Source organism: Lonchura striata, chromosome 1A (genome assembly GCF_050655825.1).
Source record: "Lonchura striata isolate lonStrDom1 chromosome 1A, ASM5065582v1, whole genome shotgun sequence".
NCBI lineage: Eukaryota > Metazoa > Chordata > Aves > Passeriformes > Estrildidae > Lonchura > Lonchura striata.
The window spans coordinates 46,243,384-46,268,805 of NC_140741.1; the positions used below are offsets into that span (position 1 = coordinate 46,243,384).

The window sequence follows — 25,422 nt, forward strand, 5'->3', positions numbered from 1 at the left end:
ATGTGTAACATAATTGTAAATGTGGAACAATAGCACTGTATTAAATTATGGAGGGAAAATGAAAGAAGGCTTCATTCTTTGTGCCGGCCGATGGGAGGGAGTGGATGTGATCTGATGCTGTGTTCAGCACCCGAGTTCTGGACAGCGGCATTTGAAGGACCAGGGAATTGTACATTCGAACTGTGGGATGGAAAACAAACATTCTACTGTTGATCATGTTCTGGCATGCTCCAGTGCCATGTTGGGATCCACTTGAGATTCTGGTATTTTATATAATATTATATGAACAATTACTAGGCCTGCTTCACAACAAGTAAAATAGTTTACTCATATGGCCAAAGTAAAATCTAAGCTTAAATCACAGTACTAACCAAATGTGCATTATGGTCTGAGGAATTTGAAAAAAATATATTCTGAACAGTAAAATAATTTTAGCACACCAAACTTACAAATTAGTTTTGACTGACTTAATGTCAAGAAGCTGGCATAGATGAAAAGAAACTGTCTGTGCACATGTATTTTTCTGTGGATGCATATGACAGTTTGTAGAACAGTGAACTATATGAATATTAGTGAAACGAGTTGTGCCAAATGACATCATTAAAGAGCACATTACTGCATTTTAAAAATATTTTGTCTGTGTACTTCTTAACCTGTTCCTTGAATTTACTATAAAGACAAAATTCACTGAAACAGGTTGAAATGTAGTTGTTAAAACAGGAAGATAAAATTTTATGTTCTTGTTTCAACTGTGGGATTTTTGTGTTTGGGGTTTTTTGGGTTCTTTTTGTTTTCTGAGCTAAATGAAATAATGACTTTTTTTTTTTTTTCTTTCTAGGGGTTGATACAAAATTGAAATTCACTCTTGAGCCATCTTTAGGTCAAAATGGTTTTCAGCAGGTAATTTGATGCATTTTTTGTCTTGAGTTTGTGAAGGATTCTCTGGGTTCTCTGCAGTCAAGGATTCTGTGTTCTCTGCAGTCAAGGTGCTTGCCCTAGTTCAGAAGTACATTTGTCATCGTAATATCAGCATATTATTTGCAATTGCATCAAAAGCTGTTTCATTCATATTTAGAAAATGGAATAGGCTTTCATTGTTTATTCAGCTATTTCCTAAATCCTTATGTCCTAGAATATTATCCTTTAGTCAAATCGTCAAGTAATTAATCTGTATCTTCCCTGTGAGTGGATTAAGCAGTTAAACTCTGACATGTGTGTAGTAAAATGAAATGAATGTGCATGTCTACAAGGTAGTCAATGTTGCTCTACTGTAGCATTAAACTAATGATGGATATTTTACATTTTGGATGCTTTTGCTTTTAGTGGCATGATGCGCTCAAAGCGGTGGCCAGACTGCCAACAGGCATCCCAAAGGAATGGAGGAGAAAGGTAGGTAGACCTTTATGCCTTGTGGGCCATGTTGCCTGTAGGTTTCTCAGGAGAGGTGAATTACATCAATACTATCTGTTAGTGGGTTTTATAACAAATATCTGGACCCTTTAAGTTGTACTGGGGGTTTTTCCTTGTTTACATTATTCAGTGACAACCTCACAGAGCAGATGGAAAGGCTGAGGAGACAGGTAAAGATGGTGTTTTCAATAGTTGGGTTTTTTCTGCTTGAGGCTTAGGTAACTTATTCTGGTGCAGATGTTATTATCTCATACTGTGGGTCTCAAGAAATTGCACAGGTGAAATTACCTCCACAACTGAAGACAACTGAAAGGAGAACATATCTGCAGTGTAGGCTGTCACACTTACGAAGGTGAAGTTGATAGATGCTTAATACTGACAAGAATGCTTATAGAAGCAGTTGTTGGGAAAAAGGCAGATTACCAAAATTAGGGAAATTCAGAGTCAGGAGTGATGTAGAATGGCAAGAGTGCAGCATTAACAGGAAATTGCACTGAGTTAGTGTTGTAGAATAGGGTTCATTGGGATTTTGCCAAACTTACTTTACTACATTCTTCAAAGTTTGAAGTCCCCTAGTATAAAAAGAGGCACATCTATTAATTTTTTTTTAAACCAAGTTACACAATTTCAGCTTTAAAAACACAGTTTTAATAAAAATAATATTTCTTTAGATTTATAAAATACAGTTCCACATATAATATATATAATAATATATTATTATATTTTATAAAATTATAATATATAATTACAATGATAAATTATAATTATATATTTATATGTAAATATATAACTTATAATTATATATTATATCTATTATATAAATTATTATTATCTATTATATAAATTATAAATTATATCTAAATAATATAGTTCCACATATTTCTGATGTATCAGCTTAATTTATTTTTCTTGTTTTTAATGTCTTTCTAAACTGAACTGTACCTCTTGACAAATCGGGGAGAAGGAAGATAAGACTTCATGGCATTGTTTTCCTCACACCACAATGAATTTATTTTTAATCTACAACTTCAATGAATTATTATACCCATCTAGCAGCCATTTTTCTTTCCTGAAATGTTCTTTTCCTACACTCCAGAAAGTGTCTCAGACACTTTTCTGTGGTACATGAGTGGCAGAGGTCACAGAATTTCAGAAGGGCTGAGTTTGGATGGGACCTCTGGAGGTCATCTGGTCCAACCCCTCTGCCCAAGCAGGGCCACCTACAGCTGGTTGCCAAGGACTATGTCCTGGTAACTTCTGAATATCTCCAAGGACAGAGATTCCACAACCTCTCTGAGAAATCTGTGTCAGTGCTCAGTTGCCCTCGCAGTGAAAATGTGTTTCTTTATGTTTGAGGAGAACCTCCTGTATTTCTGTTTGTGCCTATTAACTCCAGTCCAGTCACTGGGCATGGATGAGAAAAGCCTGGCTTCATCCTCCTTGCACCTTCCTTTCAGGTGTTTATGCACACTGGTAAGATTCCCCCAAAGCTGCCTTTTCTCCATTCTAAATGGTCCCGGCTCTCTCAGCCTTCCTGCATAGCAGAGATACTTTGCAACAGGGTGTCCCCAGAATGTTCTGGTGCTTGGGATTGTTTCTCCCCAGAGGCAGGACTTTGCTCTTCTCCTAGCTTAACCTTCATGAGGTTCTTGTCAGACCATTTTTCCATCCTGTCAATGAGTCCTTGGGCTTATCAGCCACTCCTCCAAGTTCTGTGTAGTCAGCAGACTTGCATATGCTCTGCCACATTATCCAGCTCATGTCTGTCTTTCCTTTTCACTCTGCCCATCTCTGTGTTTGCTCACATGTGACCATGTAATGCTAACCAAAGAAGTAGTGTAAGAAAAGAGATGTTGTCTTTTTACTGCCATTCCCTGGTTTCGCAATGATTTTAAGGTAGATACCAAAATAGAGGAAGTATTTTGTGGTGGCAGCATGCTGATTTCCTCCTTTGCTGTCAACAAAAGGAGCAGGTTGACATCTGCATTATTGTTGTGGCATGTGACTTTTGGTTTATGGGGATGGCAGAGATAAATGATCTAGTCAAACAATATCAGTAGGGATATCAGCAGTGGTGAGGCTGTTGGGAGGCAGAACAGTAGCATTCCTCCACATGGGTGGCTTCACAAATATATGAAATGGGACATTTAAATGCAGAAAACATGAGATTCCGGGAGCTGTCCATAAATTCCTTCATCATGCAGCTATCTCAGTGTTTAAATCCGTGGGAAATGTCTAAATAGCTTTTCTCACTTGAGTGAATTAATGGCTGATATAAGACTTGACCAGTTTGCTTTCATGATTTCTTTAAGTTTCCTGAAAAAAAAGGTCCTTTTTTGTTACTTGTTGTCATTTTATGATCTACCATGAGCCTTTCACGTTTCAGGAAGTTTTCAAATCTTTAATAAAGGTCCAGCCTTTGTGTTGGATACACATGCATAAACATGTTCTGGCAATTATTAGGCTTTAAAAGTAGTAAAAATGTTTGTTTCAGAATTCCCTGTAGCACCAACAGTTTAGGAAGCCCGCTTGTAAGTTGTTTTAATCCAAGTCATGCTTTCAGATGGCAAATACTATTTGCTCTGCAAAGTCATCAGAAGAGACTTCTGATAAAGGGAAGCCAGCACTGCTAGATTTTGTAGGGCCCCTGTGAATTCACTGACAGCTGGCTTGCATCTTTTTAAGCAGTACACAGATCTGGATGCTTAATGCTGACCATTTCCTTCCTTTCTGTTTTAGGGAGTAAGATATTATTTTCATTGTGCAAAAATTGTTGTGGCTAAAATTCTCTTCTGCGAATTTCAGGTCTAACAGCAGATCATGTATGGGTGAAGCTGATAAGGTTAATCTGAAATATATATCAAAACTTTATATTTTATCAGAGAAATAATTAATTTTGCCATATGTATTTCTAGGTTTGGTTGACCCTGGCTGATCACTACTTACACAGCATAGCCATTGACTGGGACAAAACCATGCGTTTCACATTCAATGAAAGAAGTAATCCTGATGATGACTCTATGGGCATCCAGATAGTAAAGGTAGCCAGCTAATTTGTTATTTCTTTTCTAATTTTTAAATGCATCTCTGCAACTGCTTTGGCAAAAAATGTATCTTAATTACCTTTGGCCCACCAAAGTTGTTTTTTTTTTCTTGGTTTTTTTTTGGGTTTTTTTGCTGCTTTGTTCCTTTTGCACTGGTCTGGTTAGTGTTAGCTGGGAAAAAGATACCATTTCTGGGGTTTATTCCCTTCATTTTTACTTTATTTTGATTTTGAAAAAGTGCTGGAGTTGATGAAGACAAAGGATTATAAGTGTGTTTTTTCCTTCTCTGTAAATAAACACTAATGTTTTCTGGGAGTAAAAGCATGTTTTAAAATACAGCAAATTAGCATTTTTCAGTTGTTCTACGGGAGTGAAACACATCTGCCTATTTGTGTTTCTCAGCTGATAAATGTTTAATATATAAAGCAGTCAGCCATTTTGTACATTTTGCCTTTCACTCATAAATATTTTAAATTTCAAGGACACAGTTTCTGGCTTGTATGTTTGGAAAAGTCAGTTATCTACTAGTTCTTTTATACTTTGATAAAAACAGGTGCTCTATTTTGTTCAATTAAGCAGCTGAAGTACCTTGCATGTTTGAAACCCAGAGATCTGTTAACATCTTCTGTGGTAATGCTTTATAAACTTTTTTAGGGGACGTGTTTACTTAAGAGCTTGCTGAAACTATTTTTTTTGGGTAAAGTAAAGGTTTAACAGACTAAAAAAGAAACGTTATCATCAACTTTGGAAGTATGTACTGGGAGGGTGGAGATGGAAGGAAAACTGGGACAGGCAAGAGAACTGACAGGGGATGGAAATACACATCTTTTCTCTGCTTGTCTTGTCACTTTTATTTTTATTTCTTTTTTCTTTAAAGGACCTTCACCGAACTGGCTGCAGTTCTTACTGTGGCCAAGAGGCAGAGCAAGATCGAGTGGTATTAAAACGTGTTTTGCTGGCTTATGCCAGGTGGAATAAATCAGTTGGCTATTGTCAAGGATTTAACATACTAGCTGCACTTATTCTGGAAGTAATGGAGGGCAATGAAGGGGATGCCCTGAAAGTGAGTAATTTTTTTTTTTTCACTGTCAAAGATTGCTTTTACTTTGTGAACTTCAGAATAAACCACTGTGTGAATTTTGGGGACAGACTAAAAGAGCACAACACAAAAGAGCTAGCTGATTTATGTTGGTGAACTTTTTATTTTGTTATCCTGTCTGACCTAAAATGAATAGTTTTAATGTTATCACTATTAATTTTTTTTTTTAATTAAATGGGACCATTGTTACTTACTAAAGGATATCTTATCCCATAATTCCAAATCTGCATGCAAACACTACAGGTAGCTGAAATATTAAAATTTTATTATCACCATCTTATGTGGCAGCTCCATGTGAGGCATTTGATAAATTGGCTACATTTCATAGCAAATCCTAGGGAAACACTAAATACTCAAAATGAAAGTAAGTCACTGTGAAGCTAATGTCTGGACTATGTTAGTCTTACATTGTTTTGTTTTGTTAGATGGTTTTTATTGTAAATAAAATAAAGCTTCATGAAATTTATAGTATGTCAGAAAATAGAAATACAGTTTACTACAAGCCCTGGTTTAAGGTTTGGCAAGATCACGTGCAATTTCCTTAAATTTGCTCATGTGTGTGAGTTGGGGTCAAATTAATAAAAGATGACTGTGACTCTTCAAATACTGAGCTGTTTATTTTGCCTTAGACAATGATTTAAATATGGTAAATATTTAAATTCATTCAGAGCTTCTGAAATATAAAGCTTGTGGCAGTAGAGTCTAGCTAGCTGGTATTTAATCCTTCATTCTATACAACTACTTGTAATAGGAAGAAAATACCATAATATACTAACTTTATATCAGAAAGTAAAATTTCCTTTCAGTAATTCTTGCTTAAGATTTCCTCAATATTTTAGGTGTAATTTATCACATTTTATTGTGATCTTATACTGTCCAGAAGCTCCCCAAACACATGTGGTTGCATAGGAAATAGGATTGCCCAAGGTTTATGAAGACCAAGCTGATGATAAGAACTGTGTGCATCCTTGTGTTGTCTGTTATTGTGAGTTGTGTCAGGCTCCTTTTGTGGATGAGACAATGAATGGAATTAGACTGCCCCAGGGAGGTAAAGCACTGAAGGCTGTTTGTACCAAAACTGGTTCTTACCTGCCAAAAGTAAGAATGAAAAATAAAGTGATTTCTTTTCCAAGCTTAGTGTGTGGGCTTTGCAGGGTTGGAACTTTCCCAGAAGACAGAGGCAGGAGGGGAAGGGCAAGGAAAGGAGAAGGATGGGTGGGAGGAAATAAGAATTTGGTATTAGGATGTGATGGTTTTGTTGTAGTCCACCTAAAGCAGGCAGTGAGTGAACAGCTACAGAGGCCAGTAAAGGTGCCCTCAGGATTGTAGCTATAGGGTAGCTGTGTTTGGGTTATTTTAGAAACTGGGAGTTAAGGGAGCAAGAGCATTCTTAGGTCTTGCCAGTCAGGTCCCATTTCTGGGGAGGACATTACAAACAAAAGCTTCAGTGAATACCCAGCCAGTGATACTTGATGTTAACTAGTTAAGGTGAGCATTCAGTTAAATCCCTGGAGTTGCATCAAAGTTAGCCTACAGAAATTATGCTGAGCAAGAAAATCTCAGCTCGCATAAGTCGAAACTATAAAAGTCTTATAGATACTGAAACTCAAAAAAAATTTTTTTTGCATGTTATTGTGTGGAAATGCTACAGAATCAAATAATAAAAGTAAATATGTAGGGTTGTGTTATGAAGAAAGTATCTATTGCAAACTGGTAAATACATTAAGTGCTTTTTAAGAAAAAAGGTGTTCTCAAAGCAATCTACGTGTTTGTGAACTTGAGTGTTGAAAAAGATTTCTGTTCTTCTCTGTGCTCTCATATATCAGAGATCAATGTAGTAATACTGCTCAGTGGGAAGGGAGCAAAAGTCTTTAACATGGGGGTTTATAGCTTATGTCATAAGGAATTAATGAAAACACAAATAGCATAGTTATAAGTTAATGTTGCTATATTAAATTATTCTTCCATTGGTTGAAATATATCTGAACAAAATTAAGCATATTTTTACAAGACTGTAAGTTAACCCACTACTCAGTAAAGGTTAGATAATGCATCTGACAAAATACAAGGCTGTCATGTAGAAGCTGTTGGCTACTGTTCCACATGCTTTAAAACATGGAACATAAGACTGCTGTTGCTAGAGAAATCTTGCAAGGACAAGTGGCAGTATGTGGTCACAAGCAGCTGGGAAACAAAAGAAAGCAGTAAGACTATGTCAGGTGGTGCACTTGGTAGTCCTGTGTCTGAGAAGCTGTTTCTGTGAGCATCTTATGAAAAGAGAGTGATTGGAAGGATTGTCTCCTGTATGTGAAGGTGCAATGCTTTCTTTGCTTGAGAATCAAGGTCTTTATGAAACATGGTAAGAATGCTCATATGAGAGAAATGTAGACAAGATGCAGATGGGATGACTGCAGGCTCTTTGGATGTGAGTAGTAGATTGGCCATAGAGATCATAAAAGATTCTGAAGTGAAAGGTCAGTGTCTTCTGTTAGGCTGATGATAAACATCAGCTTCTATGTTTTGTTGCATTTGTTCATTCTCAAAAGTTTGACAGTATCCATTTAATTCCTTACCATCCATGTAGTTGAGCTACCTCACTTGAAACAGATGTCTGCTTAAAATGTCTCATGCTGCTTAATTTAGCACCTTTTAAAGTGACAAGATGGAGTGCAGCATACGGTAACAAATCACAGTAAAAAAAATGGAGAATTTCTTTTTAAAGAACAGTACCTTGCATTTTGGAGAGGGAAAATAGGGGATTTGCAAAATCAATCTTCTAGCTGTGGCATTTACCAGTGAAGGGATAATGAGACTCTCCAGCAGTGAAGAATCTTATAAACAGTCCCAACATCTGAAGGGTCAAAAATTGCTTTTGGTGTGGTAATGCTGCCAGCTTGGGCATAGCTTACTTTGACATTGATTTCAGTCTTTGATTTCAGTAATTTAATGGTTCATAAATTCTGGATATTTTCAAGAGGGCTTTGTATCTTGAATGCTTCTGGATACCTAGGATACCTGAGGATGCTCATATAAGTGGAGGTGCCATAAGCATGTGTTGCCACTGGTTCCATTTCATTCTTTAGTGAACAGAGAAATTTTATTTTTCCATTATTCGTAGAAAATAACTGCTCTGTTAGTCCTACATGATAGTACTTCATTTTGCCCACAGATCATGATTTACCTAATTGATAAGGTGCTTCCTGATAGCTACTTTGTCAATAATCTCCGTGCTCTATCTGTGGATATGGCTGTTTTCCGAGATCTTTTACGAATGAAGCTTCCTGAACTGTCCCAGCACTTAGACACTCTGCAAAGAGCTGCTAACAGAGAAAGTGGAGGTACGTTCAACAGAAAATGCTATTCAACTTTGTCTTGCTGTTGTTTCATCTGAGCACTGATTTAAAAATACAGTATTTTAAGTGTTTACATGAGTTTATTGCTTAGAATATGTATTTTAAATTGTTAAGATGAAATATGATGGTTTCCGTTACTGATAACCTTAACATAAGTCTGTTTCCAGGAAAAAACAAAGGGAAATCATTTGGTCCCACCACTAAGCTGCAAACAGAATTGTGTTGACAAGAATGTACAAAGCACAGAGTGACAACACTAACATGTAGCTTAGTACAAGGGCTACTTTGGAAAGGTAATTTTTTGCCTTAGCTCAAGATAGGTGTCCTCCTTCTGCTTTGTGCAGTTGCTGGCTCATATAGCTATTCTGGGAAGAGTTACAATGTGGGGGCCAGCCAGTGGACGCTGGTTTGTATTTCTTCACCTGGATCCTTACCAATACATAGGTACAAAACTCAGAAGTACGTCTCAGGTTGCTACCTGAAAACTGGCTTTGCACTGTGAATTTTTTTTTTTCCTGGCATAGCATTCCATCCAGACTTAGAGCTCCTTTATTTGGGAATGTTCTGGGGAGGACAAGAGGTTTTTTGTTAGGTGATTTGGTTTCTTTTTGAGTTGGGAAGCTAAGTGCACCCAGAGTTCTGCTTTAGAAAAGATCTGTTGCTATGTTCCATGTGTCTATGCCCAAATTGTATAAAAAACAAACAAATAGTATCAAGGAAATATTTACTGTTTGAAAGTGTTTTCACAGGCTGTCCCCTCTGGTCATGGCCTTCAGTGCATCAGTTGATACTGGGTGCACAAAATGTTCTCTGAGCATAATGAAAAAGTAAAACTTTAAGAGTTTCATCCTGAAATACTACATTTTGTTTGAAACTTAACAAGTACATCAGGATATTAAAATAATAGATACAACTTTGCAGAGATGGTCACCTTCACCTTATCACCATGTAGATAAAGACTTATGCCATCAGTTGATGAAAAAATGCATCATTTTATGTGGAAGTTGCTGGGTTTGTATTTTTTTTAATAGAAGTTTTTATTTCATATGGCTTTGGGGAAAGAGAAACAGTCTTTCTGACATAAGGGAGGAAAAGTGTGGTGGTGTATTCCAGGGTTTATAGTCCAAAGCCAATGATGCTGCAGTGCAGCAGAATGGAAGGTGGCTATGTAATTTTTATGATGTTCTTCTCAGCTTATCTTTGTACAGCTGCAGGCTAAATAAGTTTTGAGCAATAACAGAGGTACTAGAATGTCTGCTGGATTTTATTATGCAGTTTATACTCCTTGTAAAATGATAGTAAATTGCAGTTACTTCAAGTAACTTGTTTTTCTTGTTTGTTTTTTTTTTTTAACATTAGGAGGCTATGAACCCCCGCTTACAAATGTCTTCACAATGCAGTGGTTTCTGACACTCTTTGCCACCTGTCTGCCTAACCATACAGTTCTGAAGATCTGGGATTCAGTATTCTTTGAAGGCTCTGAAATTATACTGAGAGTAGCTTTGGCTATCTGGGCAAAGCTGGGAGAGTAAGTGGTCATTTTTATCTGATTTTTCTTTTCAGTATGAGCCATGTTGAACTTTTGTTTTCCCTAAGATGTTCTCAATTCTAAACAAGATGCAATCTTTCAGGAGAATGATTGTTTTGAAAAAGCTGCATAAAGGACCTTTATGGTTTCTTAGAAACATGTAATTCTGACATCATGTTAGAATGGGCATGATAATTAATTGACTCTTTTTGCAGAAAATGTCTACAGATGTTGGAGTTGTCTGTGTATATTGTCTTTGTGCTGTGCTAAAAGATTGGACTTTCCTGAACATAAACCTGTGAAGGAGCTGGTAAATACTCTATGTAAAGACACACAAAGAAATTTGAGGGTGACCAACTAATTTAAATGGGTACCTGAAAGTGAGGATATTAATTCCCTTAGTTTCACTTAGGGAGACTTAAGGATTTGAGCCCATTGGCTTTGCCCAGTACAAGAGTTCAGTGTTACTAAGGGAATGACCCTGTGGTACATGAGTCTTTTTTGTTAAGGCCAGGAAATTAATTTTCCTGAAATTCTCTGCTTTTAAGCACATTCCAGCCAAGTTTCTATTGTAGTCCTTTGTGGCCTTGGAAATTCACCATATGGCCAGAACACAAGACATGTTAGTTCTTCAAACTCCTCTGTTGTCAAAGCAAATATTTGCGCTCCAAAGAGTTTACAGTGCACCCAGAGAAATGAGTTTTGTCACTGGCTTCAGTGGGAGGTGTGAGCTCTGACAGGTCAAGCAGATGTTAGTTCATCTGGAAACATTTTTCAGCTGCCATCAGCAGCTGCATCTATTTTTTTCCTTGTGATGCCTATTGAAACTCGTCTTCCTTTTTTCTCTGAAATTGAACCACTGGGATTTATGTTCAGTTCTGTCCTTGGAGGTTTCATCTCCTTTTTTCTTTCTGAATAAATTAACACTGCAGGCTAATTGCATTGTAAGAGGAATTGTTTAGTACATTTAATTTTTAATCTGAAGAATAATAATTAGTGAGCTTTTTTTATATTCAGTTCATGAATGAAACTTGCACAAATCATTTGCATTGGGATTAAGCTGTATGTGATCATATAGTGCTTTAGATAAAAAGTTCTTCCAGTAAATCTCTGTACACTTAAAAGTTTTAATTGTGAATGCTACAACTCATAACATGATAAAAAGGAAGCTACTACTTCGGAGATTTTACTGTAAAACTTAAAGAAAAATTAAACATGTTTTAAAATATGGCAAGGAACAGAATCAAGAAATATGTAAGAATGTGTCTAAGAGAAATAAGCTGATGACATGATGACACTGCACATCTTGTCACTGTTGTTTGTGGGAAATGGGAGAAGGTCTGCTAAAAGACTGGACCCTGTTTATGTTGGGAGAAGACTGATATTTCTGTTTCTCTTTGTCCACCATTAGAACTAGAATGGAGGATTTAAAGAGCTGGGGCTAAAAATAGTGTTTGTAGTCTCATGATCTTCATACTTTGCAAGATTCATTCTCAAAATGAAAATAGGGTGAGAAGTGCATTTTTAAACTGTAGGTGGCTCAATCATACTTCTGTTTTGAGGAAGGCTGAAGGAATGGGGAAGTTAAATATAGGTGCAGTAGAGAAAGCAGTATGTGGAGGTCACGAGAGACTGAAGGTATCAGGACAGGTAAGCCATAAGTTTGTGGTAATTGGCTGCAAACCCATTGTTTATACTAATTTTTAACTTTTTTTTTTTGGTTATTTAATCATTATTTTACCCAAACTGTGTTATGGTTTCAAAAGGTGTTTCATAGCTCAATGATTGTTACGTACAGATGCTGAAGATCAAGGGAAGTTGCTTCTTCTATTGCTTAAGAAAAAAGGCATTTTTTCATCATGGGTGTATTTTTTTCATCATTCCAGCATCTGGGTTTTAGAGGAGAGGCTACAATATGTAGCCATCAAAGCACTTCCTTGGGATATAAGAAAAACAAATTTTTCACTTGACAGGAGAGATGCTTAGCAGCTGACCCTAATGTGTGTAGAACACCAACTCACAAAAGCATATTAATCATATTTCTCTTCCCCTAGGTGACACTCTGTGTGTTTAGAATGATTCTGTGCTTTTAGAAATGTGAGGAAAAGTGAACAAAAAGTATCCAATTGAATCCCCCTTCCCAAAACAAGGCAAAGAAAACATTCTACCAAAGCAAACAAACAACCCAAACCAACAGAGTTCTCATTCCCAATTTAGAAATAGCATTCACAAATATGATGAGTGAATTTTCCTTCATTGTGCTTTATGTTAGGTTAATTATTTTTTAACAGAATGACATGTATGAATGCACCTGTACTTAATTTATTCCACAGGAATGGTTTCTGGCCAGCGAATATTTTCCTGTCTGACTAAGTTCAGACAGTGAATTTGGCCATTTGGTGCATGGTGAAGAATGGGTGATGAGGCAGTCAAGAAATCTTTATGCTCCCTTCTTGGGCTGATAAGAGAACCCTCTTGTGCTCGTAGGAGGAAAAATGTATTGTTTCTTGAGCTGTAGATGTGAAAGGGGCAGAGGGAATAGCCTGTCTAGAGATACATCAATCTGTTATCATGAGGAGTCAGGACAGTAAGCTGTAGTCAGTGCATCTTTTTACTGCTGCAGTATTTCCAGTGTTGTGTTCATAGTTTTATTATTTGGAAGTCAGGACAGAACTGCAAATAAACTTAAAAGTTAAGCTATCTAACAGAAATGCATATTTTATGATGACAAGAAAATCAGTTTTGTTTTGAACATGTAGAATCATATGTAAAAGTAAAATAAAAACCAACATGTATTTTGATGTAGGCAAATTGAGTGTTGTGAAACTGCAGATGAGTTTTACAGTACTATGGGCAAGCTGACCCAGGAGATGCTTGAAGACAGTCTGGTTGACAGCAATGAACTTATGCAGGTGAGTAATTGTGACATAATTATTTTTTGTGTTTTCTGTGTTGATTTCTTCAGGTCTTGATTTTTAACAAATCAGATTTTTCTTCAGATACTGCAGAAACCTAAATTCTCCCAAGAATAAAAGTTTCAGATAACACTAGCATGAGCTAGCATTGACATGAGCTAGCATGTCAATGAAACAAATAGATGACATTAAGTTAGAGCTAGAATCTTATTTTTATATGAATGTAGAGAACCACTAGGTGTCATTTAGTAAAAATTGATTCTATGTTGACAGTTGAGTCTTTTGTGATATAATACTCAATTGCATTTACACAATTAAGATGTAGAATCTTTAGTAGTCACCATTTTTAGGGTGTTCTTTTGCTTTTTTTTTATGTTTTGGTCACTTTCATATTATACTGTGTCCATTCTGCAAACACTGCGGGAAATAAGAGTGTATGAAGTAAGAAGTGTATAAAAAGTCCTTCATGATTTTAAAAAAAACAAAACACCATGAACAGTCAGGAGTGTATTGTAAACAAAAATATTTGTAGATAATTGCAGTGCCTGAATTATTGAAGCATATACCATTGTATGAGAATAAAGACCCACATTGTTCTGGGAAAGGAAAGGGCCTTTAGTATAGCAGATACATTTATTTATTTACAGTAACACTTATTCTTATGATATTTTAAGGTGTTGTCTATATAAGGACTTACAGTTCTGGAACTTTCCTGTTAATGAGTTAGAGCATACTGATCAAATGGTTGCAAGTACAGAGAACATAATTCACCTGAAACTTTGTACCTGACTTAGGGGAAGGAAAAAAGTCAGTCTGTGAAGCTACAAAAGTTTAGTAACAGTTGTTAGCAGGTGACCACTATTACCTATTGTTGAACGACTGTGTTAAAGTACACTATTTTCAATTTTATTATTTTGGTCATTGTTATTTTTGTCATTTGTTAGCAGTATGAGGAAGCTCTAGGAATGGCAGAAGTGAGTGTTGTGGCTTTGTTTTGCTTCAAAAATGGAAATGCAGCTGGTCAGAGGTACTCACATGCTTTTTAAGAAAGGGTTAAGGTCCCTCACAAGACAATTCAGATGGTGAGGATGTGTAAAGAGGGCAGCACAAGCTGACATCTTGTCATTGTGTTTCAGTTCCTGGTCTCCAGTGTGGTACAAAACCAAGATGTGGCATTTGTGAATAAGAATATATTTGGGAAAGCTAAGGTGGTCTTTTGTGAGTCTGTGGATTTCTTTCTTTGCTTCTGTGTGTAATAAAAGATAAGGCATGGATAATTTACTGGTTGGAGAGATGGATGGATTTTTTTTTTAACTCTTGCAATTAAAAATACTAGCAAATTAGCAATCTTTTTGTGCTTCAGCAAAAAATGAGTATTTGGCACAGTACATATGTGTGTTCATAGTGTGTGTGTGTATTTTATGGCACTGATAAGAGTGTTAAGGTAGGATGGCATTGCCATTGATATGGAGAATGTGGCAGGTTTAAGATCTGTGTATGGAGGAGCAGTGTATCTGGTTTATGTGTGTCCTCTCAGATGAAGAAACCACAATATAGTTTGCATAGCTTTCTTCAAGTCAAAGGCAGGCACTGGCAGTGTAGCCATCTCTGAGGTCTCCAGTCTTTACCCTAAATGGAAAGAATAAGGAACTACAAGAGTTTACCATCAGGGCATGTAAGTGCTACCATGTATCTGGTTGGAGAAAAAAGTTAAGAAATATGAACCATTGCATTAATGAAAAGATCCAGGCTGCTTGAACACACTGTTTTTAAGATTGCTTTAAGCTTTTTCAGAGGAGTCATCCAGGGATGCTTTATTTTCATTTTTTTTTCTTTCTGCCTAATAAAAATCAGAATGATGAATTTACATCTAATACTTTTTACAAGATGGCTTAAGGACTCGTATCCTACTCTGCGGAAAGGATTATAATATTCCACTCTGCCTTCTCTACACATTTCAGCAGAGCTCACTGGTGGCAATCATTTCACTTCTCTTTAGGCTTGCATAACACTTAAATTTGCATCTAAACTGTTGTCCAGGCTCACTTAAGCCAGAGTAACAGGCACATTTCTACCACTGGGAAGCAAATTCCACTCTAAGAACCTTGTTTCTTTTAGGAGTTAGAGGAGGGAGGTACAACTGATCCTTCAAGGGAAGTGTTGACAGAGCAGATGTCTAAAGAAGAGCTGGGGACTCATGTCCTCATTCTTTCCACCAGTATGTATCGTTGCTGCAGATTTATCATTCCCATGCAGACAGTACCTATAGTTAGGATGGGAGCCTTAAAGCTTTTGCAGATTTGCCCCTTGTGTGGCAAAAGTTCTTAATGTTTTACTGAGGAGAGCATGATGGCATTGGAGGAGCAAGCCAGCCTACAGTTTCTTCCTTTTTCAGATTGAACAGTTTGGGTGAATAAAGGGTAAGTGCTATACACATCAGATTCTAGACTGGGTATGTTTTGGTTCCAATATGGAGACAGAAGACTGCACATCAGGTGTCTGCAGATATTCTAAACAGAGTGTGCTAGTCTGAGTCTGTGCTTCCATGCCTTGTCAGAAAGTGAGCATTTTTATAAGCAGCTAAACTAATTCAGTTTGTACAACCAGGAACATTATAGCGCAGAGAAGATGAGATTGTATTTACTAGAACAGAGGGGAACAGGGATTAATCCTGTGGTACTCTAGCATTTTGGAATATCTGCCTAGGCAGTTACCCTGATCTGATGGTATTCACTGTTAACTCTCTACTTGAGTAGCACTGTTTTCTTTTGGGTTTGTTTTTGCTTTTGCTTTTTATTTTGTTTGCATAGTCAAACTGAAAAGAAAGAAGATCTTTAAACCAGTAAGGGGAAGCTGTGAAGATAAGTATGTTTGATAAGTTGTCTGCAGAATGGTTTACCCTGTTTAGAAGCCACAGCCCATCACCTCCCGTATGGTGTACTGCTGAGGGTGTAGACAGCTTTGCATTTTTAGAGTAATGCAAAGGATTGTCAAATTATTTAAACTGAGAATAGAGGGGTTTTATTCTTATCTCTTTTCTTGTTCCCAGGATCTGTCCCTTATGTAAATAAGATGCTAATTTTGGCTGCATCATGCTTTTGTGTGTAGGCTATTTCCCTCTGGGACAGTTCCCCAGAATTAACCAAATGGCATCCAAGGCTGTGTAATGACTAGAAAAAGAATACTTTGACTCTGAATTGTTGCTGGGAGGATATCAGAGGTGTTGGCTGGTAATATACTTTTTAATTTCCAGTGGAACTGGCACTGGCATACAATTTGTTTTGTGGGTCTCTTAGCCAAGTTGTAAGCAAGGCCTGCAGTTATAACCTGATAAGAATAGGTGAACTAAAAATATGTATGCTAAATGAAAGAACTTGTAGAAGATGTGGAAGAGACACAGATTGGAGACAGGCAAAAGCTAAAAGCATAATCTGAAACAGTAGGTACAAGGAGCAAACGGAGGAATTGGAGTCGACTGTTTCACTTAAAGGGTAACTAGCATATGGAACAAGTTACCTGAGAAGAACATTGACATAAAGCATAGAAATAAATTGCAGACAAACCTCTGGAGAGAGTTGAAACATATGGAAAAAAAGTAAGACCTAACAGGAAAGTATGGTGGAGATCAAACAAGCAGGCAGACAGTTGGGCTGGAGGTCTTCCTCCAGATCATAAAATTCCTTTGTCTGGTAGACTGACGGAAAATTACTGTTCAGGCCCTAGACGATATTTGTCTTTCACAGTAGCATTGTAGTTTAATGGAGTGGCAAAGCTTCAGTTCATGCTATGGATTTTTGAAGGCATCTTCCTTTCCTTAGACACTGTGAATGGCTTGAACTGTAAAAGCATTCTCACACAGAAGCCTGTGAGGTGCACTGTTGCCCTGTCTCTGATTCAGACAGGACTGTCCTTCCTGCTCCTCAGCGCTTACATCATTGCCATTAACTAAACTTTTTTCCCTCCTCATGTCAGGAAATGTCTAGTATTGAATTCATGTTTCAATTTTCCTTAGTGTACTTAGCATAAACAAGGTATAGTTCAAGAATGGATTATGTGGAACCTGTTCAGAATTTTCTTTCATTTTAATTGAGGTCATTTGCCTTCAGATGAAAATGTCGATGACTTAATAGCACAGGAAAAAAAATAAGTGAAGATTTACTGTCATAGCTAATAAGAAAATTTTATATTGCTGTCTTTCAGAAAATATTTAATTTTCAGGATGTGCAAAAACTTTAATATTTCAGAGAAATTATGGGAAATTATATTTGTGGGGGTTTTTTTCTTCTCACATTGAGGCTCAGAATGAATTATTTGGCAATTATTTGAAAGTTCTGACTAGTGAACAAAAGCAGGGGAAAAAAGGCAACTAAAGTATGTAGGAGCAAATCAGCAGTGATATTGCAATGAATACGATGTATCTTTATGCCAGGTTGGCTGGTGACTTAAGGCAAAAATCATGCTGAAAAGAAATGCATTTGCAACTATGTATATTTTTAAACTCTGAGTATTGATGTAAAGAAAATTTATTAGCATTTTGATGACTTTGTTTTAGAAAAACAACTACCTTTACCCCACCAAATTCCAACTTTAGCCTCAAAACCAACCAGCAATCAAAACTAGAAACTGAGGGAAGAAAATTTGGATATGTTGGGTCCTTCCTCTTTAGTGATGGTTTTTTTGCTGGCATGATTTCCTTCACACAAGCTCTTGAGCTTCTCAGGTAAAATAATGAATCAACCAACAGTCCACATTGATGAGGATCTGCCCCTTCCTATCTATGCTAGTGCTAAATACTTTGTTAAATACTTCAGCAAAAACTTAGGTCTCCTGGAAAGATCCCCAGTGATGCATCCTGAATGATGTATACATGTAAGTGAAATCAAATTGGAGGACTTCTGGTGTGCTGGCAAGACTGGGTTGACAATAATTATTAAATGAGTACAGGAGTTGTAAAGGATCCTACAGCTCACGTTATAAGTTCCTTGTTTGTGTTTGGTTTTGTTTTGTTTTGGGTTTTTTTTGTTTTTTTTTTTAATGAAACTGTGTATCTTTATAGAGAGTCAGTCTTTATTTTTCTTACAGGAAATACTGATTAAATCATAAAACTTGACCATTTTCTTACAGCATGCGAATGTGCAAGAGTGTACAACCTTTAATCTTCCAAGACTATGGAAATATGTTCATGAAGAAATCTTTTGTGAGACTGTTAATTAAAGCAAAAGTTTTTAAAGTTGCTTGCCCTTTCTTTTCCCCCCCTAGACTGTTTACACCATGGCTCAATTTCCTTTTCCACAACTGGCAGAACTGAGGGAGAAATACACATACAATATTACTCCTTTCCCTGCAGCAGTAAAATCAACTTCATTTTCAGGGTAAGTTTGAAATGCGCTGCTTATGGTGTATAGAGTTATTATTTACCCTCTGCAGATGAAAAGGCAGGTGGATCCTCCCTTCTATGCTTCTAAAAAAGATGAAAATGCTTGGTAATGTTCACATTCAAGAATGTACCTTCCTTACTTGTCTTATGTTCTCTTTTGACAGCAAGTTAGGCAGAACCAGAGACAGTGATGAAGAGAATGACTTAGATGATGAAGACTCAATTGCTAATGCGATTGGTTGTCTTGGACCATTAAGTGGGTTTTTGGCACCAGAGCTCCAAAAATACCAAAAACAGATGAAAGGTAATGACTTCTCTAATTTTAGAAAACACAATTAAATCTATATGACCTGGCAGAAATTATCTGCAGCTCTGTCTGTGAAAGCTGCTATGGAAAGTGTGTTTTCTGTGCACAAAGAGGTTACAGCATGTACCAAATTATTTCTTCTGTGCTCCATGAAGTACAGAAGGCTGTAGGTGTACAGTAAATGATGGCATGAGTTAATGATTTGGCTGCAGTAATGGTAACAAAACAACCCCACAGTGTTGCCCACACAAAAAAAGAAGCATGTGTGAAAAAAATTCCAACCTAAATCCATGCATATTTTTGAGACAGCTGTTAGGTAATCAGCATTTTGTGAAGGGTATACCTTTAATAAATTATCTTGATCTTTATTAATATATATGCACGGCTAAGACTGGAACCAATCAGCAGTGAGTGAATTCTGCAGGTGATTTCACTGCTGTTTTGGCCAAACTTTCAGATTGTTGTATGTTTTGGATATATTCAAAATGTCACCATTTTTCAAATCCTTCTGCACAGAAATAAAATTTCTTGACAGAGTTGTATAAACACCAGTGCAAATTCTCAATAAGCAATACAAAATGCTGATCCATACAAGAAAAGCAGTAGCTTTTATGAAATGGTATTGGATCAACAGTTATTTCTTGGATAACAACAGTTATCTTGGGAGCGGCCATTTTTATTTATTCTCACCTTACCCTCAAAAAATGCCAGACTGATGTAACAAGCTGCTGTTCACACTTCATCATTCTTGTGGCTTGGTTTTGCTGAGACGTGTAAGCTGCAATTTTCCTCTCAATTGCTGTGGTGTTTTGTTTTTCCCTTCCTGGGGGACTCTCTACCTGCTGCTTCAAACTAGCACTTAGTCAGAACATCAAACTGCTGTTGTAAACTAAGCCAAAGACAAATAAACATTCCTTGAAAAAGAATTATCCTCCTGACCCTGTAGTGCCAGGTTGGTGCATCAGAAACAGCTGTGAAAATAAACTGCCCTGCTGCTAATGCTCTGCAGCTGTTGATCAGGGACACTCTCAAGTTGTCTGATCCTCAGCTGCTTTGTGCCTGTCCCTTTTGTTGCTACTAGCAGTTTTCTTCCTTTGGTATTCTGTTTCCTAATGCTTCTTGCTGGTAGCACTAAGTTGGTTGTTTAATCTCATGCCTGCTTGACTGTAATGTATTTTGTAACTTGCATTTTTGGCCTCTATGACAACCAAGTATCTTTAATAATCTGTTACTGAATTACTTCAGTGGTGGCTTGATGTACTATTGGATATTTGAAGAATTATGCTTATAACTTTGCACTGTCATGTTAATTGACTTTTATACTCTTTAACCTCCCCTCAAACCTCTGCTATTCTTAAGCATTAGTGCTATTTATAATGTTTCTTTTTGTAATAGCACAGCTTAGTTAAATATGCATATTATAATAAATTTTTAATTGAAAACTATAGTTAAATAAGATGGTAGGAATCAGACACAGACTTCCCTTGGAAATAATCTACAGAAGTACAGATACATCTCTTGAGTATGCCAATTTACTTCTCATCTCCACTTTATTCCCTCCTTCTACAGATCAGAATGAAGAACAAAGTCTTGGTTCCAGTAACATTGCAGAATTAAGTCCAGGAGCAATAGATTCTTGCAGAAGTGACTATCACACCGCTTTTAACAGCATGATGATGGAGCGTATGACCACTGATATTAATGCACTGAAAAAGCAATATTCCAGGATAAAGAAGAAGCAGCAACAGCAGGTTCACCATGTGTATATCAGAGCAGGTAACACATCAAAACGTGCTTCGTTTCCTGCTTTATTGCAAACTAACTTCATCAGGCAAATGACATTCTTTTATATTTCACCAAACAGATAAAATAAGAAAGACTGATGATACAACATTATAGTAAATGATGACATTAATGACACAATATTTGTAGTAAAGTGGGTATTGCTTCATGCAAACAGAAAACAAGGTGATATTTTTTCTTCTTTTATCAGGATCTGAAGATGATGACCCTGGGCTTTTCTTAGGTCCCAGGGACCAACTAAACAATGGTATTTAAAAGTGGCTTTGCTATCTGGGTGCATTGCGTGATCTCTCTGATCAGAAAACTTTAAGTCTTTGGCATTCTTGGAATTGACATATTGATGCACTGGAAAAAGTGAATGCAGAGATGAGGATACTTCAGATCATGTGGCAGGTAGATTCCTAGCTGGTCTGTATTATCCAAACCCCTCTGAATTCATCTGGGCATGGCAAATTATGCAACTGAAGGACCTGGCTTAGAGTTCCATTGTGGCTAGCAGTTTACTTAGCCATAGTGATACTGTTGTGGACTGAGCTGGATTTAAGTCCCTTATTTAACAACCCATATTATGGAGTCTGTCTCCCTAATTGTCAGACTCAGCAGTGCAAGATTTGGCATGAAATGCATAGCTGAAGGTTTTACTGGGTGTAGAAGCTGAACACAGCCCACCCCATTAATTCCTCCCTGCTTAGGTGTCATCTTTCTAAGTTCACCATTGAACCATGCAAATGGGTCATTGTGGAGAATTATTATTTCTCTTCTAGATTGTCTAAACTTGTGCTAGCAGGAGCATTGGAATACATGGAGCTGCAATTTTTTTATTTACATGGTTTAGAAGGACATTAAAAAAATATTAGTGAAGTGTTTGCTTTGAACAGAGGCTGTAGCCAGCAGAAACAGTGCAAACAGTAAAATGTTGATTTCCAAGGATGCCAACCCCTACCTTCCAAACACAAATCTTTCTAATCTTACTAATCATGATACAGGGCTGGGTTTGTAATTTAATCAAACTGTCATCTAATCACTAATTCGGAGTCTACTCCTCTGGCTTAATAAAATGTGGTTTTATGCATTATGCCTCATGGATAGGCTTGTGTGACTGACCTCATGTGGAGACTGAATTGCTGTTGGAAGAGAAATGAAGGAGAGGGGAAATATCAGAAGCCAATATTAATGTTAAACTATCAGTTATAGTGCAATTCCAAAACTATTTTTTAAAATTATATATTTTCATGGTATTCCTGGCTTGGGGTATACCCATAGGTGCAAAGCAGTGAAGGAGGGCAAAAAATCCTTATATAGGAGGTGCTGTTTTGTGTTCAACTCTAAGACATAAGTGAAATTCAGTGATGATTTTTAAGTTTGGGTTAGTTTGTTTAAAATATATTCTGTCCTAGAAACCTTTGCCATATCTCAAGAAAGATATCAAATTTGGTGGTAGAGCCTTAGAACATTAGTTTGTTCTGTTCTTTTAACAATACTGTGTTTCTTTTAAATTATTTCTTTCAGACAAGGGGCCAGTTACCAGCCTCCTCCCTTCTCAGGTAAACCATTCCCCAGTGATAAACCACCTTCTTTTAGGAAAGAAGATGAAATTAAATAACAAGTCTCTCAAAAATGCTGTTATTCACATTCCAAGCCATGCTACAGGGAAGATGTCTCCCATTCCCCAAGAAGATCTTAAAACAAAATTGAACTCTCCATGGCGCACTCACATACGAGTTCATCGAAAGAACATTGCTAGGGCGAAAGGCCAGCTGGGCTATGGAGATACTGTAGGACTGATAGATGAGCAGAGTGAGAACTGTAAAACAAATAGTCCTGGTGCAAAGGAGGAGGCTTCCAAACATTCTGACTTTGGAGAAAGAGAAGAAGGTGGTTTGGATGACAGGACTACTCGGAAAGTTGACCAGCAGTCCTCTGAGGCAGACTCTACGGACAGCAGTACAAACGTGTCCATGGTTCAGCTAAAACTGGAAGCACTGGAACTCACCTCAGATACCCAAACCAATGTAGACCCAACATCCCATCAGTCCAGCCAGCCATGTTTATCAGAATCTTCCACTTCATCCAGAGACAGTGGAAACCTGGCTAAATCGCCCCAGCCTGGGAACCCAAAGCCACAGGTCTTCAATCCTTTTCCCAGTGTCAAGCCTCTTCGAAAGTCAACCACAGCCAGGAATTTAGGATTATATGGCCCCACTGAAAGAACACCAACTGTTCACTTCCCACAAATGAGCAGAAGTTTCAATAAATCTGCCAGTGGCAGCAGTGGGACAAGGAAACGATGATGTGCTGGCACTTATTATTTCTGACAGCAACAAAAGAATTTGTATTGCCTTTTTTTTTATGTGTGCATGTGTATGTGTGTCCCAAAGCATTTCTAATTGCTAGTTAAGTAACAGGGACAAAAGTGGTTACCAGATATATAAATATGTGTCTTTGAAAATTGTACTTCCATGTTGTTATGGGATAGATTAGTGAAGATGCACTCTAACACCCTATTGTTAATTCTGATGGTTCTGTGTAAAATAAACATTAATTTGCGATGAGAAACATACTGTTTCTTAAAGTCTAACTTGGACATTAAATCACCAGCTGCCTTTAACCCCTCAGCCCCCCATGGCTGCCTCCTGTCTAGCTGAGCTCAAAGGACCAATTGTCCAGTGCAGCAGACAGGTGTAACAGTTTTTGTGATTGTTAAGCAGCTTCCCCGTCTGACCTCATCATCATACTCTGGGAGTAGCTGGAGAAGCCACAACAAACAGAAGCACAAGCAGCCCCAACAATCAAAAGTGTCATTTTGTGACATCTGGCTACATATATTCTTGAGCAGCATTTTGTGCTTCTCTTCCCACAGCAATTCTCTGCTGATACTATTTTTAATATAAACCTACACATTGAGCATGAGAACAGCAGGCATAAGTCCATCCACAACACAGGTTTGCTCTTTCTCTATTACATGTGTACATACATACATTTTGTTACTTACTGCTGGAGAGTTGCAGCACTGTAAAATTAGGTACAACTATTTGTATAGTTGTATGATTATTATTCTGATGCATCTTGACTTCAATGGATTTAAAAGCTATTATTTAGATTAGACTTGTAGATAATTAATATTTGCCAGCTTAGCAGTAGGTAAAATATATGAATGTTCCAAAGTAGTTTAGGGGTTTAAATTCTATAAATAGAGTGATTAGATACTTAGAGTGCCACTTCCCATTAAAGCCAACACATCAGCCACTATGTTAGTGGGATGTGCCCTTGGGCTTCCATGTCTTGATTCCTCTTTGATGTGAAAGAAAGTGATAAACTGAGTATTTATTTCCAAATCAAAAAGCAGAGCTGATAAATACCATAAGACAAGTATTTATATGTCTATAACGGAGGCAGACAGAGAAACTAAACCTAGATCATTCAACTTTAGGACTGCAAAATCAAATACTCAAACTCCAAGAAATTCAGTTCGCTCTTAAATCATTGCAGCGCTGTCAAATGCAATGTACTGACTGTGATTCATTACCTTGATTCCAAATTTCCTATGGCATGAAAGGGCCAATATTTTAAACTGCAGTGATGATGAATCAGCACCATTGTATGTTATGTCTTACTTGCTTAAAAAAATTCTTTGTTGAATTTGAAAATTAATATATATAATTGTCTATGAATGTATTCCATAACCTATAGTATGTGACACAATTTTACTGTATACCATAATTTATAAGCTGTACAATATACTGTGTTCATTGTTGTGGGAACAGTTTTATTTTGCTGTTGTTTCATATAAGTGTATGCATATAAAGTAATATACATCTATGAACACTATAATTATAAAACAGATATAGGTCAGATCTTGCCCTGCCTTATTTCCAGGCAATAGTAGTATTGTCACTAATGATTATTTACAGCACTAAGTAAATTTAAAATAATGTAGAATTTAGTCTCTGATTATGGACTGTATGTGAATTGTTTTTGCACTGAATTAGAAGAAATGGACTTCTCAAAAATTTTCCTGTGAATCATCCTCCCCAATTTCTTAGCTTCAGTGTATCATGCGACTGTATGCTGAACCCATACAAATAAAAGGACTGTCAGTCTGTAAAACTTGCTAAAATGGTCCAAGTATGTGCATGAATTTTTCACGTTTTGTGAAGTAAGCAGTGGGAAATCAGTAAATTATGCATGGATATAGGTCTGGGGAAAGAACAACACATTCTAATGATTCATTAGAATGAATATTAATTTACAAGTGTGCATTCAGGTCTTGGACTGTTAGGATTGAGGTGAAGGAACCACAGCTGCTCAACACATTGATGATGCTTGCTGCAGGAAATTTTCTTGAAGTACAACTTGATGAGAAAACAGAATGTCATATTAGCTACCTCAAAGGTACACTTCTGTACCTCAAAGGATATTCACTCTCTAACTGAAATACTGTTGGAATATACAGCAAAAGCAACTTCATTGCTTAGTACTGAGACAGAACATTAAGATGAGGTCCAGAGATGCAGGGAACTCCAGAGAGGTTTCCCATTATTTTTCCTTAAAGAATCCCTTAAGCAAATGAGGTCTAGTGATGAAGC

At 37.0% G+C, this 25,422-nt stretch overlaps 1 protein-coding gene across 5 annotated transcripts in view; it reads left to right on the forward strand.

The window, feature by feature from the left end:
- Window positions 1-24,953, forward strand: part of TBC1D30 (TBC1 domain family member 30) — a 51,158-nt gene extending 26,205 nt beyond the window's left edge. For 2 of the 5 annotated variants that reach the window (XM_077783502.2, XM_085568807.1), the window contains 12 exons: window positions 839-900; window positions 1,324-1,389; window positions 4,326-4,451; window positions 5,332-5,517; window positions 8,723-8,891; window positions 10,266-10,434; window positions 13,241-13,346; window positions 18,609-18,721; window positions 18,891-19,030; window positions 20,603-20,809; window positions 21,027-21,083; window positions 22,346-24,953. In XM_077783502.2, coding sequence (XP_077639628.2) covers window positions 839-900; window positions 1,324-1,389; window positions 4,326-4,451; window positions 5,332-5,517; window positions 8,723-8,891; window positions 10,266-10,434; window positions 13,241-13,346; window positions 18,609-18,721; window positions 18,891-19,030; window positions 20,603-20,809; window positions 21,027-21,083; window positions 22,346-23,127 — 2,183 coding nt within the window. In that variant the 3' untranslated portion in view covers window positions 23,128-24,953. Of the gene's footprint in view, window positions 1-838; window positions 901-1,323; window positions 1,390-2,160; window positions 2,884-4,325; window positions 4,452-5,331; window positions 5,518-8,722; window positions 8,892-10,265; window positions 10,435-13,240; window positions 13,347-18,608; window positions 18,722-18,890; window positions 19,031-20,602; window positions 20,810-21,026; window positions 21,084-22,345 lie in introns of those variants that run through there. The other 3 variants (XM_077783503.2, XM_021547452.4, XM_085568808.1) reach the window with 2 other exon arrangements.
- The last annotated feature ends 469 nt before the right edge of the window (window positions 24,954-25,422 follow it).